The 18,777-nt window shown below is 39.2% G+C and overlaps 2 protein-coding genes across 3 annotated transcripts in view; both read left to right on the top strand.

The window, feature by feature from the left end:
* Positions 1 to 693: 693 nt before the first annotated feature.
* On the top strand, positions 694 to 5,880 carry LOC121420979. Its single transcript, XM_041615546.1, has 2 exons — positions 694 to 801; positions 3,621 to 5,880. The coding sequence occupies exon 2, from the start codon at positions 3,639 to 3,641 to the stop codon at positions 5,505 to 5,507; it is 1,869 nt and encodes a 622-aa protein (XP_041471480.1). The 5' UTR covers positions 694 to 801; positions 3,621 to 3,638; the 3' UTR covers positions 5,508 to 5,880.
* A 7,684-nt stretch (positions 5,881 to 13,564) lies between these two features.
* LOC121421647 (acyl-CoA synthetase short-chain family member 3, mitochondrial-like) overlaps positions 13,565 to 18,777 on the top strand; it is a 42,270-nt gene continuing 37,057 nt past the window's right edge. For both annotated transcript variants that reach the window (XM_041616415.1, XM_041616414.1), the window contains exons 1-2: positions 13,565 to 13,907; positions 16,322 to 16,466. In XM_041616415.1, the coding sequence (XP_041472349.1) occupies positions 13,594 to 13,907; positions 16,322 to 16,466 (459 nt within the window). In that variant the 5' untranslated portion in view covers positions 13,565 to 13,593. The remainder of the gene's footprint in view (positions 13,908 to 16,321; positions 16,467 to 18,777) is intronic.

The raw sequence follows: 18,777 nt of genomic DNA, 5'->3' as shown, positions 1-18,777 counted from the left end.
TGGGTTAAATTTTACTCAGTGTTTTTAGAGTATTGTTATTCCTTATTAATTTATTTATCTATTTATCTATATATTTCATTCTTTTGATTTATTCTCATTATTCGGGGGGGGGTATATGTTTTCTTTGAAGGTTTCGAAGGGGATCATTTTACCAATCGGTGCCTTAATTGGGATTCCCAGGTTCCTCGGAGAGGACCTTAAACCTTGGGTCCTCTGGTGGCTTATTTACAATCAGCCATGCTCTTTAGCAGTCAGGTATGGAAGCTTAAAAGTGCCACCGAGATGTTGAGATCTTGTCATCTCATCATCTCTTCCACAAGATGTCAACATGATGAGATCCAGGATCTTGTCATCTCATCATCTCTTCTAAAAGATGTCAACATGATGAGATCCGGGATCTTGTCATCTCATCATCTCTTCTAAAAGATGTCGACATGATGAGATCCAGGATCTCGTCATCTTATCTTTTGATATCAAGATGTCGACTTCCCGAGATAATTATCTCAACATCTCGGTGGCACTTTTAAGCTTCCACAGTCAGGTAAAAAAAATACCACCAAAATCATCGTTACGCTGGATTCTAGTATCCACGTAAAAGGTCGTTGGGAATTCCCAATCACTAAAAATAGTCTGATATTGAACTCGAACTCGTAAGCAACTGTAAATATACTCGCCATTCAGTACACGTACGCTAAATACTATGACGTGACGAAGCCAACTATATCAATAGAGCTAGACTACACCCCGTATGCCTTGCTGTGATCAAACTGATCGATTAAAACGGAATGTGAGGAGATAGAGGTAAGGTATTTCAACTGCACATACATTTTCAATATACATATATTCTATATCTGTTTGACACATATACGTGTCATTATGGACCTGATTGACATGTTTGATACCGGGTTTGATGAACGTGTTGGATTTGAAATCACACTGATTGATTGACCTGTCTATAGGATTATAGTATTACTGGTCTACTTAATATCGAAGGCAAGAATTACTGGTGAGAAAATCATATCACTCTGTATGATCAGACCTCACATATAAAAAAAGAATCCCATCCGACACTGGATTGTCATCTGATGGTTATCGGATAGCATTTAGACGTTTGTCTGGTAGCTATCAGCAATCATCAGCTACTGGATGTCTTATTTATAGCTTCTTTCCCAGTTATCAGCAGGACATCGGCTAGCCGATGGCCAGTTGATAACTATGAGAAACACATAATTCATTGTAGTCCCACGCCTTGAGTTGTGTGTAACTGTAGTTAAAAATTGGTTTTAGTTGGTTCCAGTTAAAACCAATTGGGCAACTAGAACCATCAATTGGTCTCAGTTGGTTCCAGTTGAAACCAAATAGGCAACTGTATCTTAGTTGGTTCCAGTTGTTCCAATTTCCCTATTAAAACCAGTTGAGTCCAATTGGAGGGAACTGGTTTTAATTGGTTCCAGTTCAAACCAATTGCAACTGGTTTCAATTGGTTCCAGTCGGAATTAACTTAATTAGTTATTAATTAGTATTTGTACTAACTATGCCAACGAAGAAGCATTGTTTTTATGTCTATTAATACCAATAATATAAAGGGCATTGATAAAATTTAGACTTTCATACATATATATTCATATGGAGGATCTTCGAATATATGTATTTGTATTTGATGTAATTTGGTAACAGTTAGTGGTGTGCTAATTATCTTTTAATCTGTTAAAATTCTCATCTATAACGTTCATGAACATGGTTTTCACTGCTAACTATTTTAAACATTTATCTTTAAAAAGTGAGGCACTTTAGAATAAATTTTAATGAATAGATACATTGTAAATGATGCATGAATCACATAAAACATTAATCTGTACACATTGGCAGATAATATGCAAATCAACTGGTTTCAATTTGATCCAGTTGGGTAACTGGAAAAATTTCCAATTTGAAACCAATTGGAAGTCATTTCCGGTTACCCAACAGGATCCAGGTAGGATTTCTAGTTACCCAACTGGTTCCAATTAGAAGTCATTTCCAGTTACTCAACATTCCAGTTAGAAGTCATTTCCAGTTGGAAGTCATTTCAAGTTATTGCAACTGGTTCCAGTTACCCATTACAACTAGTTCCAGTTACCCGCTACCGGAACTGGTGATTTCCAGTTGAAAGACATTTCCACTTACCCAACTGGTTCCAGTTAGGATTTCCAGTTACCCAACTGGTTCCAATTGGTTTCATTTGGAAAATATTACAGATATTGGCAATTCCAGCGTTATACAGACATTACATTTTGCGTTCAGTTTGGGGGCTGACTGTATCATCATGGAGCTCTGTGGTATCATTATCGTTCTTTGAACGTTACATTATATAAATCGTTCAGGGCTGATAACTATAATAGAATGAGAGAGAGACTCATGCATTTTCGCCCTTTCTCAACCCAATATGTTGTTTGAATTTGCATGCATTCCAAAGTGACATCACGCCTTGTATCATATAGGCCTATGGGAGTCTCATGCAATTCCATGCACTGGGATTGGCAGCTCTGATTAGTGATGTTGAATTAGGTTTCTTTTTATCTTTTGGTAGTCATATAACGTTAACCCTTACATGTTTGTACACCCGGCCATTGTGCCAGTGGATGGCTTGCCAATGGTATTTAATGATTTACATGAAGAAATTGCCATCCGATGCCATCGGATGGCATCTTCCGATAGCCATCAGAGGCCGATTGCACGAAAGGGTCTTTCCAAGGACCGTCTTTCGTGTCGCCCATCTTTTATGATACGCTATGGGCGGGGTGTTTCTGAAATTTATGATAAAGAATAAGATTCGTTAGTTTGCTTTTAAATCAAATTTTATACAATTTCATGATATATCACATCATTTTATAAACAAATATTTTGTTTAATTTAACGGACGAATGAATATGTTTGCAGATGATTTATTTGAAATGCGTTTCACATGGCGCATCATAAAAGATGGGCGACACGAAAGATGGTCCTTGCAAGGACCCTTTTGTGCAATCGGCCCCTGCAGTACGCACTAAGCCATCTGGAAATGTACCCATCAGCAGACGATCAGCTACCCGATGGTACTTTGTCATCAGATATTGGATGGCCTCATCCAATGGCCAGCGGATAGCCATCTGCAGTGAACATCTTTTTTTTTGCTCATGGGACAGGATCAAAACCGTTAAATTATATATTGACGCCGTTTTAGGGATACCAATTTCTTTTTTACCCGGAAGTGGATTGAAAACAAAAATGTTTGATCATTATTTTGAAAAAGCCTGGGAACATTATTTGGTAGCACGTACTTTTTTTTGAAGCAGTAATATTCCTATTTCTCTCCCCACTTGCTAAATCTCATCTTTCCAATTCTTTCACTCTCACACTTTCTTTCCATCTCTTTGGCTCCTTTTCAGTGCTTCTGTGATTGATATTTTGAGTTGCATAAGGTCACAACTTTTTTGCAACAGGCCAATAGGGAGATGAATTGAATCTGCGAAAATCTTTTCTACTTTTAATTTGTCCCCAGGTGATCCTTGTATTTTTATATTACTCAGTGATGTAAATCAAGTCTATGGTCCATATGTGTACATTATTCTTCATAGTGTTTTGTAATAATTATTTTTCAGTCTTCTACAAACCCAACCATGGCTGAAGCAATAAAGACTGTCACCTCCCAGAGTACAGAGTGTCCAGTGTGTCTTTCTACATTCACCGATCCCAGGATCCTTTCTTGTTCTCACACTTTCTGCAAGACTTGCCTGGACAACCTTTTAGAGTGTCACGGTAACTGCCAGATCCGATGCCCTGTCTGCAGAGCTGTAACGCAGGTCCCAAACCAAGATTTCGGCAAACTACATGTAAATCTTGCTTTGAAGAATCTAATAGAGGATATGAAGGGTCATCATCAGATTTGCACGAATTGTAAATCTGATAACAAGCCCCATGCTGTTGTCTACTGCCAAGACTGTGGCAGGTATCTCTGCACCTCTTGTCTTAATAAGCACTCTCAGTGGGAAGGCTTTATCGATCATGAAGTCATTGTTATGAGTGAGATTTCGTCAGGAAAGGTGTCTGTACGTAGATACCACAAATGCAGGAAACACCCCCAAAAAGATGAGGATTACTTCTGTTCCACATGCAGGAGATTCACATGCTTCAGATGCAGTGAGATGGAACACAAAGACAAGAGACACCATGTCGTCGATGGAGCTGCTTATAAGGACAAACACATGCAGAGTATCGAAGACCTGAAATCAAAGGTGGACAAGAAACAATCATGCTTTCAGAAGTACATTGATTTTATAGATGTACAGAGGAAGAATGTTAACAATGCCAAGAAACAGTGTACAAGGGACATCAACAAAGCATACGATGAAGCAGTCCGGCAGTTAACAGAAAAGAGAGAAAGCCTACTAAGAGAAGTCAAGGAAACGACTGAAGGAGTAGAGAAAGAACTGAAAACCATGATGACCATGGCCCAGAAGCACGCCAATCAGTTGACGACCGTTGCTGAGATGGTAACCAATACAACAAATATACCATTAGATACGGATACTTTGGCTGCACACGACACTCTATGTGAAGAGTTACGGGAGATCTTTGATCAAAAGGATCCTGACTACGAGCAGTCGAGGAAATTAAGCAAGAAGGGGCAAAGTGTCAGTTTTGTGAGAAACGTTGGAAAGGCTGAGCTAAGTTTTGGTAAGATTGTTAATTTAGTTGAAAAGAACGTCGTTTTGCCTACTAATAATAATGCTTATGTAAAAAATATTGCTTTGCCAGCTAAGAATATCATGAATGCCATGGCTAGTACACCAGATGGTAGGATGGCAGTAGGATATCACTCAGGTGGCATCTCCATCTTCTCTCCTGATGGTAAGCTTCAGCAGACAGTTCTGAAGGATGTTGGAATTGTTGGTGTAGGGTTCCTTTCTGATGGTCGATGCGTTGTGACTGATTCTTCAAACAACATCACACTGTACACACCAGAGTACACAAAATTGAATGTAATGTTTAAGACTCTAAGTCGAGATGAAGGTAGATATTCTGATCTCACTGTTGGTGATTATGATCTGATCTATGTGAGCTACAGGAAAGCCATGAAGATCCCGGTATTTTTAACAGCAGGTGGGCAAGCAGTCAGGGAGATACAATGCAAGGGGTATGAACCTTGGCAGATCACTAGTTACCGTGGTTCTCTGATCACTTCATCATTGCGTATTATCAGATTGATAGACAAAGACGGTGTTGTACAACATGAATTAAAGAAACCTGGTAGCCTCCTTTATGCCGCTGTATCTCAAAGGAATACAATCCTGATAGCCAAGGTGGTGCATGGTGAAGGTTTGGTGAGCATTGACGAGTATACGAATGAACTAAGACACATTCGAAACCTTGTAAATGATTACAAAATTGAGAAGCCTGAGAGAGATTGGTATTATCTCCAGCAGTACCGATCAGGAGAGATCGCTTTCTGCACCCCGGATAGACTCTATATATTCAAACAAAAATAATGGATGTCCTCAACGCTGATGTATGATATGTTTTAGTCAATAATGCACATTTAAGCGCGTGCATTCAGTGCCAAATAATGAACCATGTGCGAGAAGTGTCAATGGAATCATTCACCGCACCATGGTCTGCAGGACCGAGTGTGGCGGCCAGTCGAGCACAGATTTCATGTTAGGTCCTCTACGCACAAAAATGAGTGCATTGTTTGTTTTATACATGCCCTCCCCCATGTTACTGAGTTGCCCCAAATTCTAGACAATTCCAGATCTCGCACTATCCCGCACTCTGACGTCAGAGTGCATGATAGTGCATTTAGTATGGCGTCAGAGTGCAGGATAGTACATTTGGTATGACGTCAGAGTGGGGCTAAGGGGGGGGGGGGGGGGTCTTAGCCCCACCAATTTCCCGGGGTGAAGCTTAGCCCACTTCGTTTTCACACTACGTTTTAGCAAAGTGGGCTAGCACGGTAAATAGTACGGTACTATCTGGCACTGCAAAAAAGCAGGGTTAGCCGGCTTAATGTGGTGCTAGCACCACAATTGCGGTGCTAAGAGATGCAGTGTGAAAACGAAACAGGGCTAAGGAAAGTGGGGCAAAGTTAGCCAATCACAGAAGTTGAATTGCACGTTAATCACGCTCTGTATGGTAAAATCATCAATATTCATGAGCTGAGGGATAGTCCGGGGTTAAGGCTTTAACCACAGTTGAGCAGATAGTATGGGGTTAAGGATAGTCCGGGGTTAAGGATAGTATGGGGTTAAGGAAATGCAGTGTGAAAAACATATACGATGATACTTTAATACTGAATTGCCTTCTTATGTTAAAGTAAGCCGCTATTAAAATACAATGAACAGTTGTTGGATCATTATTTTCTTCCTCGTTTCTCACCCTAAAAAATATTACGCTCTTTGCAACTCTGTTATTTTCAGCTTTGCTACACTGCAAAATCTCTGGTGTTCATTTAACACCAGCTCGGACTCTATATATTTCCACACCAGAGAAGTGTTAAACAACACCAGTATTGTTTTGGTCTAACACCAGATAGGTGTTTATACAACACCAATTAGTATAAAAACAGCATCGGCTCGATTCCAAACTGGTATTGTTTCAATACATCTCTGGTGTGGACATATATAGATTCCGGGCTGGTGTTAAATCAACACCGGAGTTTTTGCAGTGTATTATCAAGCATCATCTTTATCATGTTTATCCTCTGTGGGAAATTCCCGTACTTCCATAATTATCAGACACAATGCTATTAGATAATATTTCATAAGAAGTCAAGTATTTCTCTATTCATAATATGTATAAAATATTTGACTAGTAATGGCTATTATGGCCGTGAGGTTTTAACCATTGCTTTATTAAAGAGTGTATATACTGTTTATGTACGAATGCCTGAATGTGTGCAATAATCGGAAGTATATCATGATCATTACAATGTAATTATTTTCTGGTAGACAAATATTCAAAGGCCTGGTGGGTGTTTCATAAAGCTGTTCGTTAGTTAAGAGCAACTTTAAGAACGACTGGTGAACCTTTCTTACGCGCAAAATAACCCCCAAAGAATTTTCTCTTTACCAAAAGGAAGGAACACGAGTCGATCTTAAAGTCACTTGTAACTTACGAACAGCTTTATGAAACGGCCCCCAGCTGTGTGCAAATAACGTTACCCGTATTTGATGCGGAACTGGTGTAAAATACGCTGCTACTCTATCATTGTTTTAGAAAGTTGATGGTGCAATCATAAAAAACAACTCGAATATGAAACACTAAAATAGCTCGTTGTATTTCAGACAATGGCACAAAAAGACGTGTAGTAATAGCGTAGGCGTATCAATTTGGGCCATTCACGCGAGCCTGATGTGTTTTAATAGATCCACTATTATTTTAATCTGTATTTTATATTGCTTTTTATATATATTTATGGTTTTGATATAATCGAAATGAAATGAAATGGGGAAAAAACTGAAAAGGCACACATTGCGTGTGGAAGTAAAAACAAATCCTGAAAAAGCCGCGAGCGAAGCGAGGGAGCAAGAATTATAATATTTTGGTACAACAATCTAATTTTGTGATAAATTATTACATGGAAAAATTCATCATTTTAGTTTCATTTACTCCCCCCACCTTGTTCGTAAAAAAAATATTAAGGAAAAACAATTAACTCAATCAAAATATATCTAAGTTGGCTAAATTATTCAATTTAAAAAATAATTTCAATTTTTTCATAGGATTTTGCCTTTTGAAGAGGATGCAACTCGATAGAAGATCATGTCAGATATGACTTCCTGAAACTGTTTAACATAATCTTTATTGAATTGTCTGCAGGTAAACTTTATTTAAGCAGAAACTCTCTTTCATCAAGAGTCATACAGTACTACATGAACATCCAGACTGAAGAGAAACGTCATTAATCGGTTATACCCTTGAGAATGAAGATAATTATGGTCCACCTGAATGCGATATGGATCTCCGCACAATTATGATCAAGAATAGTGATGTTCAAATAATTCCATACCTGTTTGTATTATATTGTTGAATATACAGTTTTTGTATGCAGACATTTGCTGTACGTTTTATTACTTATATCAAGACGAACGAAGCAAAACATAGAATTGAATAAAGGAAATAAAATTTCAAAATCTGGAAAAGAGTCCTAAGATCAAAATAACAGAATATACCATAAATCACAAAATACCATAAATCAAAAATCGTGTGTATTGTTCACTCTAAAAAAAAATCAGTCAAAAATGACTAGTTAATAGGGTCAGCTGGGTGCAACTGTTATTGTAGTCATATTTGACTATTTTCTAGTAATATTTACTAGAATAGTTATTTCTGACTAGAATATATGTCAGAAATGTGAATATCAGTGATTGCCATATCAGTTGCTCCCAGCTGACTACTGGTCTAGTCAATTTGACCGATTTGTTTTAAGAGTGTAAACACTGCCGATTCATAGCTGTTATTATTACGATGTTATTGATTCGTTGTTGTTTTAACCGATTTCAATGAAATAAATACCTTTGATGAGAAAAAGGATCTGAATATAGTTTTTGTCTCTCCTGCATAGCAGAGTTAGTCTATAGGCGCCGCTTTTCCGACGGCGGCGGCGGCGGCGTCAACATCAAATCTTAACCTGAGGTTAATTTTTTGAAATGACATCATAACTTAGAAAGTATATGGACCTAGTTCATAAAACTTGGCCATATAGTTAATAAAGTATTTAAATACTAAACATCCTGTTAGAGTTTCATGTCACATGACCAAGGTCAAAGGTCATTTAGGGTCAATGAACTTAGACCATGTTGGGGGAATCAACATCAAAATCTTAACCTGAGGTTAAGTTTTTGAAATGTCATCATAACTTAGAAAATATATGGACCTAGTTCATTAAACTTGGACATAAGGTCAATCATGTATCACCAAACATCCTGTGCGCATTTTAGGTCACATGACCAAGGTCAAAGGTCAATGAACGTTGGCCATAATGGGGGTATCTGTTGAATTACCATCATAACTTTGCAAGTTTATTGATCTGACTTTTGAAACTTGGACATACGAGTAATCAAGTATCATTGAATATCCTGTGCAAGTTTCAGGTCACATGATCAAGGTCAAAGGTCAATGAATTTTTGCCACATAGGGGGTATTTGTTGAATTACCATCCTATCTCTGTAAGTGTATTAGTCTAGTTCATAAAACGTGGAAATAAGAGTAACCAAGTGTCACTGAACATCTTGTGCAAGTTATCATGGTTATAGTAGTTTTCAAAGTCAGCAATGCTGCTATGTTGAATCGCGTGATGCAGGTAAGATTAGTCTACAAATGTAGACCCACATCTGCAGTGTGTGTACCTCAGCTGATTCAACGAGTCTGCATAGCAGACTATGTCTATCTGAAATGGCTCGCTTCGCTCGCCCTTTCAGGCTAGTCTGCTATGCAGACTCTGAATGGCTCATGACGTGGGATCTGCTACTGGTTTGCGAAGCAAACCAGCCTGAAAGGGTGAGCGAAGCGAGCCTCAGTAGACCTAGTCTGCTATGCAGACTCGTTGAATCAGCTGAGGTACACACACTGCAGATGTGGGTCTACATTTGTAGACTACTTTCAGGCTGGTTTGCTTCGCAAACCAGTAGCAGATCCCACCTCACGAGCCATTCAGAGTCTGCATAGCAGACTAGGTGAGACGGCAAGAGGCATTCCACTTGTTTGTTTTATCCAGATGTTTTTTTTTAATATCAGCATGACCGGTTTGTCTGTGCTTGCATGCATGTATGCCTGGGTGCGGCCATGGGCAGAAATCCCAGGGGGACAGGGGGGACGTGTCCCCCTACTCAAAATAGTAGGGGGACACAATATCAAATGTCCCCCTACTATTTGTGGTATTTTTTTTATAAGAAATACATCATTTAAAATCGAAATAAAACATGTATTTTAGGACGAGATGACCTTACTTTTGGGATGATAACTTTTTTTTTTGGGCTTGTCAAATTGAGTCCAGCCCCTTGTTCCCCCTATACCTTTTGGGGTAGATTTCCGCCCCTGGGTGCGGCGATATTTCGATAATTCAAAGGCCAAGTCCAACCTAGAATGTTGATTTAAATCAATAGAGACAAATCTAACAAGCATAGGGCTGATAATTTCATCAAAATGAGAAACAGTGAGAAAGTTATGACATTTTAGTTTTTCGCTTATATTTAGAAAAACAGTTATGCTCAACTTTTCTTTTTTTACTGTTTGAATTTCCATTTTTACAGATTTGAAAATGATAATGCCGAACTTGACTGAACCACAATATTTTAAAACAATAGTAATTCCACATGTTTAGGAATTGGCCTTAATCAAATGTAGGTCAATCGAAAAATTAAAATAGTTCATCTTTCATAATCCAAAAGTGACGTCATCACTCCCCTCATTTGCACAGCAACAGGATGAACATTTACGCGATTCAGTAAAATTTCAAAATGACACCTCCGGATTTTGGTGAACCTGCGTTTTTATGCTTCTTGGATTATTTCCCTTAATTCACTTTTTGGGGGGTGGACTTGTCCTTTAAATAACGTGGAGCGTTGTGACCCAGTGGATCAATCTCCTGACTTTGAAACAGAGGGACGTGGTTTCGAATCCCAGCCATGGCGAAATGAGTGTGTGGGGGGGGGGGGCTCCAAGGCCTCATCCTTACGTCAGTGTGTGTGCGTGTCTTTGTGCATACATGTAAGTTATGTATATATTTGAGTGTGTGTGGATACACATGCCCTCCTACGTGATATTTTAGATGAAATAATATTGAGAGCAAGCAAAGCGAGTGAGGAAAACCTAGGCTCAATTTCATCGTACTATACATGTATGTTTAATAATATGAACATGTTTAATGGTGATGATAATAAAAATGGTGATAATAATGATTAAAATAACAATAGTAATAATAATGATTATGTTGATAATTATAACAACAACAATGATAATTATTAATAATGATAACAATGATAACAACAATAACAATAATAACACTAATATCAATTATAGACATAATCATAATAACAGTACAAAGAATACCATGATACATTAAAAATTCAATTTTCCACCTGAAACCTGGGGGGGGGGGGGTTATTGTGTAACGGCCCACAGTCGTTTATCACTCTTATGGACGTTCTGGAGCAGACGGATGTTGGTATAGTTTGCTGTAAATATGTGACACGTATAGTAACGTATTGTATTACCGGACACTATCATATTTCCGGACGCGCATATTACTGTGTACGAAATCAATTTCGTACCGTAAGACTTCCGCAGTTCAATTTCACATATCAATTCAAAGAACAAGTTTGCAAAAACAAGGCGAAAAAATCCAACTTTTACCTTATTTTTCTCTAAAATGACAGAAAATGCTTAAAATATCATATAACATAGTTTTGCATAACAATTGATCCCGATTGATCTATTTTCTGATGGCAATATGGACCTAATTTCGGGCCCGATTCGCCGAATTTCAATCTCGTCCGCTCCATCGATCAGATCGTCGACGGCTAGTTCTCAAGGTATATACCCCGACCGTCCGTGCGCGAGGTAGATAGAGAGCCGTCAACGATCGTCTGCGCATCGATAGAACTTGACTGAGGGTCACGATATGAACGAGCATTAAAGGGGAAGTTCACCCTGAAGAAAACTTTGTTGCAAAAATAGCAGAAAAAATAGTAAAAAATATTGGTGAAGGTTTGATGAAAATCCGTTAAAGAGTAAGAAAGTTATTAGAGTTCAAAGTTTTGGATTTGTGACGTCATAAACGAGCAGCTGCCCCATCTGTTATGTAATATAAAATGCATGAATTTCAAATTTTGCATGGTTCCTGATGACTTAATTTTGTTTTCTATTCATGGTCGGGTGTGAAATGATTTGTCTATTGATATACAAAGGTACAGTGAAAACCATTTTCAATTTTCTGAGAAAATGACATTTCATTGATTTTTTACCATTCGCTATGTAGGAATGCTGCTCGCATATGACGTCACAAATCAAATAATTGAAATTCTAATAACTTTTTAATTATTTGATGAATTTTTCTCAAACCTTCGGCAATATTTTTTATTATTTTTTCTGCTATTTTTACAATAAAGTTTTTGTCAGGGTGAACTTCCCCTTTAATACGGAAAAGTGCCATATCGAACACGCAATCAAAAAAAAATTTAAAAATGAAATTAGTTAGCAAACACCAATTCATTACAAAGATCTGCTCAAAATCGATATAAGAAAGCAAACAAAAACTTAGAATTTACTCATGAGATGATATATCATGAAAAAATCACACCAACTCTTTCTTACATCATTATAATCAAGAACATTTTTACCCGTCCTTCGCGCGTCCGGAATTATGATGTAATTTGTCACGCACGAAAATAATTGTTTTTCGCGGAGGGGTATGCGGCAAGTGCAGTGCAAAGAAAACGGTTGGAAAATATAAAATAATTTCATCATATTCATAATTTTCAGAATATTTGGAATAGCAAGGTATCATTTTTCTTCATTGTATTTCCTCTAGTTGTCATTTTTAAAGCACTGAAATAAAGGTGTCCGGCAATAGGATACACTGCCATACATATCTTGGCAATTAATAGATCAATAAATTAATGAACCCCTCCATCCATCTTGTAATAATAATCTTTCTATTCATCCCAAATGATAGATTGATTCATCCATTTGCTTATCCAGCATGCACCATCATTCATCCATCCGGCCATCCATCCATCCATTTATCCATCCATTTCTCCATCCATCGATCACCAATCCATCCACCCGCTCCCTTCTTTCCTCTCTCCATCCATCCAACCACCAATCCATCCACCCATCAATCTATCCCTCCCTTCTTCCCTCTCTCCATCCACCCAACCATCAATCCATCCACCAATCCATCCACCCCTCATCCATCCACCCCTCCATCCATCCATTCCTCCATCTATCTATCCATCCATCCACCCGTCCATCCATCCATCCTTCCACCCATCCATCCATCCACCCATCCATCCATTCCTCCATCCATCCATCCATCCTCTACTACCATGACTACTTCACGAAATAAGTCGATTACGTAATCAGCCATCCCAGGGTCGCGTGTAGTCTCGGTCCCTATTTCCAAGAATGAAAATTGAGACTAACGGTAACGGTACCTTAGCTTTACAGGGTACGTGATGTCTAGCTAGCGAGCCGGGGCTGATTGCACGAAAGGGTCTTTCCAAGGACCGTCTTTCGTGTCGCCCATCTCTTATGATACGCTATAGGCGGGTTGTTTCTGAAATTTATGATAAAGAATAAGATTTGTTAGTTTGCTTTTAAATCGAATTTTATACAATTTCATGATATATCACATCATTTCATAAAAAAATATGTTGTTTAATTTAACGGACGAATGAAATATGTTTGCAGATGATTTATTTAAAATGCGTTTCACATGGCGCATCATAAAAGATGGGCGACACGAAAGACGGTCCTTGCAAAGACCCTTTCGTGCAATCGGCCCCCGGCGCGCGCTCGCGCAGCGCAGCTAGCTCAGATCGTTCTCCACAGTTCACCTAGCCAAGCAAGACCAGAATGGCTGCCGCAAAACTCTCGTCAAAACTAGGCCTACGGCTTTTCGCCACAAACTATGGATCAGCCTCTTGCAAAACCATCATGGGATTGAGGAATTTCAGGAAGATTGTTCCAGGTGCTCAGACGTATTTCACAAACTCGAGAAATCACCAAAAATCACGGCCTACCACCACGGCACAATCCACGTATCCACAGGTGTTTGCCGACAGCATTGCGCAACCGGAGGAGTTCTGGGCGGAGCAGGCGGAGCGGGTAGTGTGGTTCAAGAAATGGGATAAGGTCATGGATTTGAGCCAGTCTCCAGCTACAAATTGGTGCGTATACTGTAACGTTGCTAACATTTGAAAATTGGGTAGCCATAAAGTTAATGGTTTTCAGTGACTTTGCCCATTTCATGTTTGACAATCGTGTGTTTTGTTTTGCCTGCTCGGAAATGGGGGGGGGGGGGGGGGGGGGGGGGTCAGGACGCAATGTCATGATGATGACTTTTAAAATCCTGACATATTCTTCTTCAACATTGACGTCTTGACCTTCTTCCCATAGATGCATAAGAGACTGACCAAAGCAAAGGAGGATCTCTAGGAAATCCTTTTTTTAATACAAAAATTATGCAAAGTCTATGAATTTTATTGATTTTTACACCTTCCTACGTCTAATGCATACCAGTAGGAAGGTTTTAAAGAATGTTAGATAAAAATGTAAAAAAAATTAAGGTTTCTTACCTAACTGATGCTGCGTAGACCCCTCGATCCACATGTCAACAACGCAAATACAATAGCGTTGACCCTTGAACAATAGCGTCAATCATTGTGTCCTCAAGGGGGGGGGGGTGGACCGGGAGGGAGGGAAGGGAAGGCGATTGTGATATGTACACTACCCTAAAGTTAAACGGTAACGGTGAACAAATACCCCTCAAATACATGTATGTATGGCCGCCAGAGGAGGTGATTGGAACTACATGATTCCCGAAGTGACGCCAGATTGCGACTATTTTAGGGACGCAGCTCTAGAAAATAGTTGCGTTTGTGTCACTGAGGTATCCATGTACATGTAGTTTCACCAAACCCCTGTACTTTGTACCATGTACTTTTTATACATGACCAATTCAGCCATTTAGGTGCGACTCATGTTTTAATAAACTTTGAATTGAATTGGGTTAACTCAAACCTCAGTCAAGTCCAAGTCTGGTCTAAAGTTATGGGAAACTTATATGCTTTTCACACTGCACTTTTTTCCTTAATTCCGGGAAATTGTTGGGGGTAATGGGGAGGGGGGGGGGGCCGGGGGGGGGGGGGGTGGGCGTATTAACCCCACCAATTCCCAGGGGTTGAGCTTTATAGTCCACTTCGTTTTCACACTATGTTTTACCAAAGTGGGTTAGCACGGGAAATAGTATGGTCCTATCTGGCCTTGCAAGAAAGTAGGGTGGTGCTAAAGGATGCAGTGAGAAACAAAACCAGGCTAAGAAAGAGTGGGGCTGAGCATTAGCCAATCGCAAACATTGAAATTGCACGTTAATCCCGCTCTATGTGGCAAAATTATCAATATTCATGAGCTGTGCCTTAGTCCGGGGTTAAGGCGTAAACCCCAGCTAAGCATTTAGTGCGGGGTTAAGAAAGACTGTGAAACACAAAAAACATAGTATGGGGTTAAGAATAGTCCGGGGTTAAGGATAGTATTGGGTTTTGCAGTGTGAAAAGCATTGAAGTGTCAAACATTTGTTCACGGTGTTTGCTTGTTGTGAGTTTATTGGGTTTCCTCTGACATATTTTCATTTTAAGATGGGTTTTGTTGCCAAATGTGACAATACATATAATTAAAATTGATCATCTAGTCACCCGACCGGCTGACCCCCTCAAATTTTATTCAAACTCGCACCAAATATGCCCCCATAGTCAGTTGCTGGACCACGCATTGGTTACTAAAGGGAGGCTGTATCATAGCAACCATTTGACCTTGGAGCAAAATATTTAGGAACTTTCTGTCAGACACAATACATGATGGGTAATATTTGATGTGAGTTTAAAGAAAATTGGAGGGGGTCAGGAGACAAATTATCTGAAAATTGGTTTATTTGACATAGATTGACCCAACTTTAAACCATGATTGTCGTCACACCCGGTGGGCGTTTCATAAAGCTGTTCTTAAGTTACAAGCAACTAACCATCAACTGATGACCCTTTCTTAGAGCTACCTGCAAACCAACACAAATGAATATTTTTCCAGAAAGATCACCAGTCGTTCGTAAAAGTTGGGCCTTACCCCCCCCAGTCAACTATATTGCTGTACATTATATACGTGTGACCCCCCAAAAACATGTATTTTAATAAAGGGATGTTTTGGGCGTGTTTAGGGTACGTTTTTTTCCCCGGGGTCATATTCTGGCGACAACTTGTTCAAGGTGCCAAAATATAAAACTCGCAAAAAACTTGTTTAGGGGTTATTTTGCACACAGAGAAAAACTCGTAGAGGGGGTGTTTGGAAATGATTTGGCCACGCGTGTGTACAGTAATACATTTGACTGCCCCCCCCCCCCCCGGATAGCATACATTGTATGTGGTCAAATGCGTACATAACACAATGTGGTGCCATTACGAGTACATGTAGGCCTGCGGGAGTTACTACAAACAGCTTTATGAAGCACACACAAGAGTTCAGGATAAGAGTGGAATATCATTGGACAATGAATAGTGATTGTTTCGTTGTTGTTTTTTATGTAATAAACCAGGTTTGTAGGTGGTGAGCTTAACATGTGTTACAATGCTGTAGATCGTCACGTTGACGAGGGGTATGGCGACCAAGATGCGATCATCCACGACAGTCCTGTCACAGGGACAGTGACAAAGATCACGTATAAAGAATTACAAGAAGAGGTGAGCGTCACAGCACACACGTTGAATTCTTATCAGAGATGATTTTTAAAGGGATGGTCCGGGCTGAAAGTACATGTATTTATTGCTTGATAAATAGAGTAGAATTCACTGAGCAAATTGCCGAAAATTTCATCATGAAAGGATGAAAAATAAAGAAGTTATTAAATTCTAAAGATAAGCAATATTTTGTGAAAACAGTCGTCATGAATATTTATAAGTTCGGCTGATGATGTCACATCCCCATGTTATTTTTTGTATATATATATGAAATTTGGTTTAATTAAATTTTTTCCTCCAAGAACTAGAAAAATTGGATTGACTACTGATAGTGCATTAGATATTTGTTGCTGCAACTTATTTCATTACAAGGGAGACATATTCACACAAGTATGAAATAATGAAAAAATTATGATTGTATCTAAGAACATAAGACAACGGAAAGTGGGGATGTGACATCACCAACCCACCTAATGAATATTCATGACGACTGTTTAAAAAAATATTGCTAAATTTTAAAGTTCAATAACTTAATTATTTCTTATCTGATTTTGATGAAATTTTCGGCATTTTGCTCAGTGAATTCTACTCTTCACGTACATGTACAGTATGTATTAAGATATAAATATTTTCAGCCCGGACTATCCCTTTAAACGTATTCTCTTTTGGTTTATGTCCCATTCGTCTAATGCCAATGCGTCCAATTGCCAACTCGTCTACTATCATGTGGTCTTCCATCGGTTTGTCCACTATCCACATGGTCACATTGCCAATTTTTCCACTCACTATTTCGTCTAATAACAAGTTGGTCCAATAGCCATTTACAAGTACATGTAGTCCATACCATTTGGTCTAATTGGACTAAGTGTTCATTTTGCAAAATGAATGAAAATAAAATGGATATTAGACCACCTGGTTATCAGATGAAATTGTCATCAAAGACAAAATGGTAATTAGACAAAGTGATGATTGGACCATGTTGATAGTGGATGAACCGATTGTTAGACAAAATATTGATGGATGGAATGGCATTAGACAGTGGATCATGTGGTCAAGGATGAGTTGGCAATTTACCTTCTGATTGGTACTAATCATGATTTCCCCAATAGATCTTTCCCCGGGGGGGGAGGGGGGGCACTTACATTGATGAGTGGATACCATGAGAGACCAAAAAACACATAAAAAGGATGTCTTTTTCACGATAGGGCACGTTACGTACGTAACGTGATAAGGGTGTCAAAAACACAAAAATAAACAAAAAAAGGGTATCTATTTCGCTAGGAGAATTACGTGTTTAGGGTCGAATTTGCGGGGATGAAAAAAAATGTTTTATAAAGCATGTCCTTTATGCCCCAACACTTCGTGTTTAGAGTCCGATTTGCACGAGGTGTAGAAGGTGGGGTTGTACTAAATCAAATAAGGTAAAGCCGACGACCGAAGGACCCGTAACAATAGGTGGTTTCAGACCGCCTCGAAGTTCGCCAGTTCCAGGTATTCTCTGATCGGGAAATTTACCCCGATCAGAAAATACCAGGTATTTTGGTAATGTGAAAGCAAACTACGCGTAATTTCCCCGAAAGAAAATACCCGCTAAATAGGTACTTGGCGAAATTACGAGAACTTTCGTGGGGATTTTTCCAAGGTCGCAGGTATTTTGGCGATGTGAAAGCAAATTACGGGAACTTTTATCCCAGCGTGTCGTTGGGCGCGGCGGCGTGGGTGGCTGCTGGGCTAGTGATTTTGAATCTCCCGCCTTGCCTGCTTATCAGACCACACTGCGCATGCTCGTAACTTCGGGAACTTCTGGGCGGTGTGAATGCAGGAATAATTAACAGGTATTTTTTAGCCTTAAAAAGTTCTCGTAATTTAAGGGGGATTCTTGTGATCGAGGGGGTCTGAAACCACCTAATAAAACATTCCTGTACTTGTTTAGGGGTTCATTTCAGGGAACATTTGCCAAGAGTATCGTTTTGTTTCCAAAACTTGTTAAGGGTAGGGTTTCACACGCCAATACTTGTTAAGGGATGCATTTTCAGAACATGGAAATTACGTGTTTAGGGTGCTTTTCGAGACCCCATGGTCGTGCATGGTATCCACTCGTGAATGGAAGTGGCCCCCCCGGGATCTTTCCAGTGATGCCATACTGTCTCCATGTTGGAGGGCTATGTCATGTAAATATAGAAGCCTGTTCATCAAACAGTGATAAATGATTGCTCTTATGGTCTGGTGCACAGGTTTCCTATTGTTATCATGTCCTCCAATATGAATTTAATATAAGATCACATGGGAATGCTCTCCTTGAAAAGTTCTGATT

The sequence above is a fragment of the Lytechinus variegatus genome, chromosome 9 (genome assembly GCF_018143015.1).
Source record: "Lytechinus variegatus isolate NC3 chromosome 9, Lvar_3.0, whole genome shotgun sequence".
Classification (NCBI taxonomy): domain Eukaryota; kingdom Metazoa; phylum Echinodermata; class Echinoidea; order Temnopleuroida; family Toxopneustidae; genus Lytechinus; species Lytechinus variegatus.
This window is presented reverse-complemented; position numbering and strand designations above follow the sequence as displayed.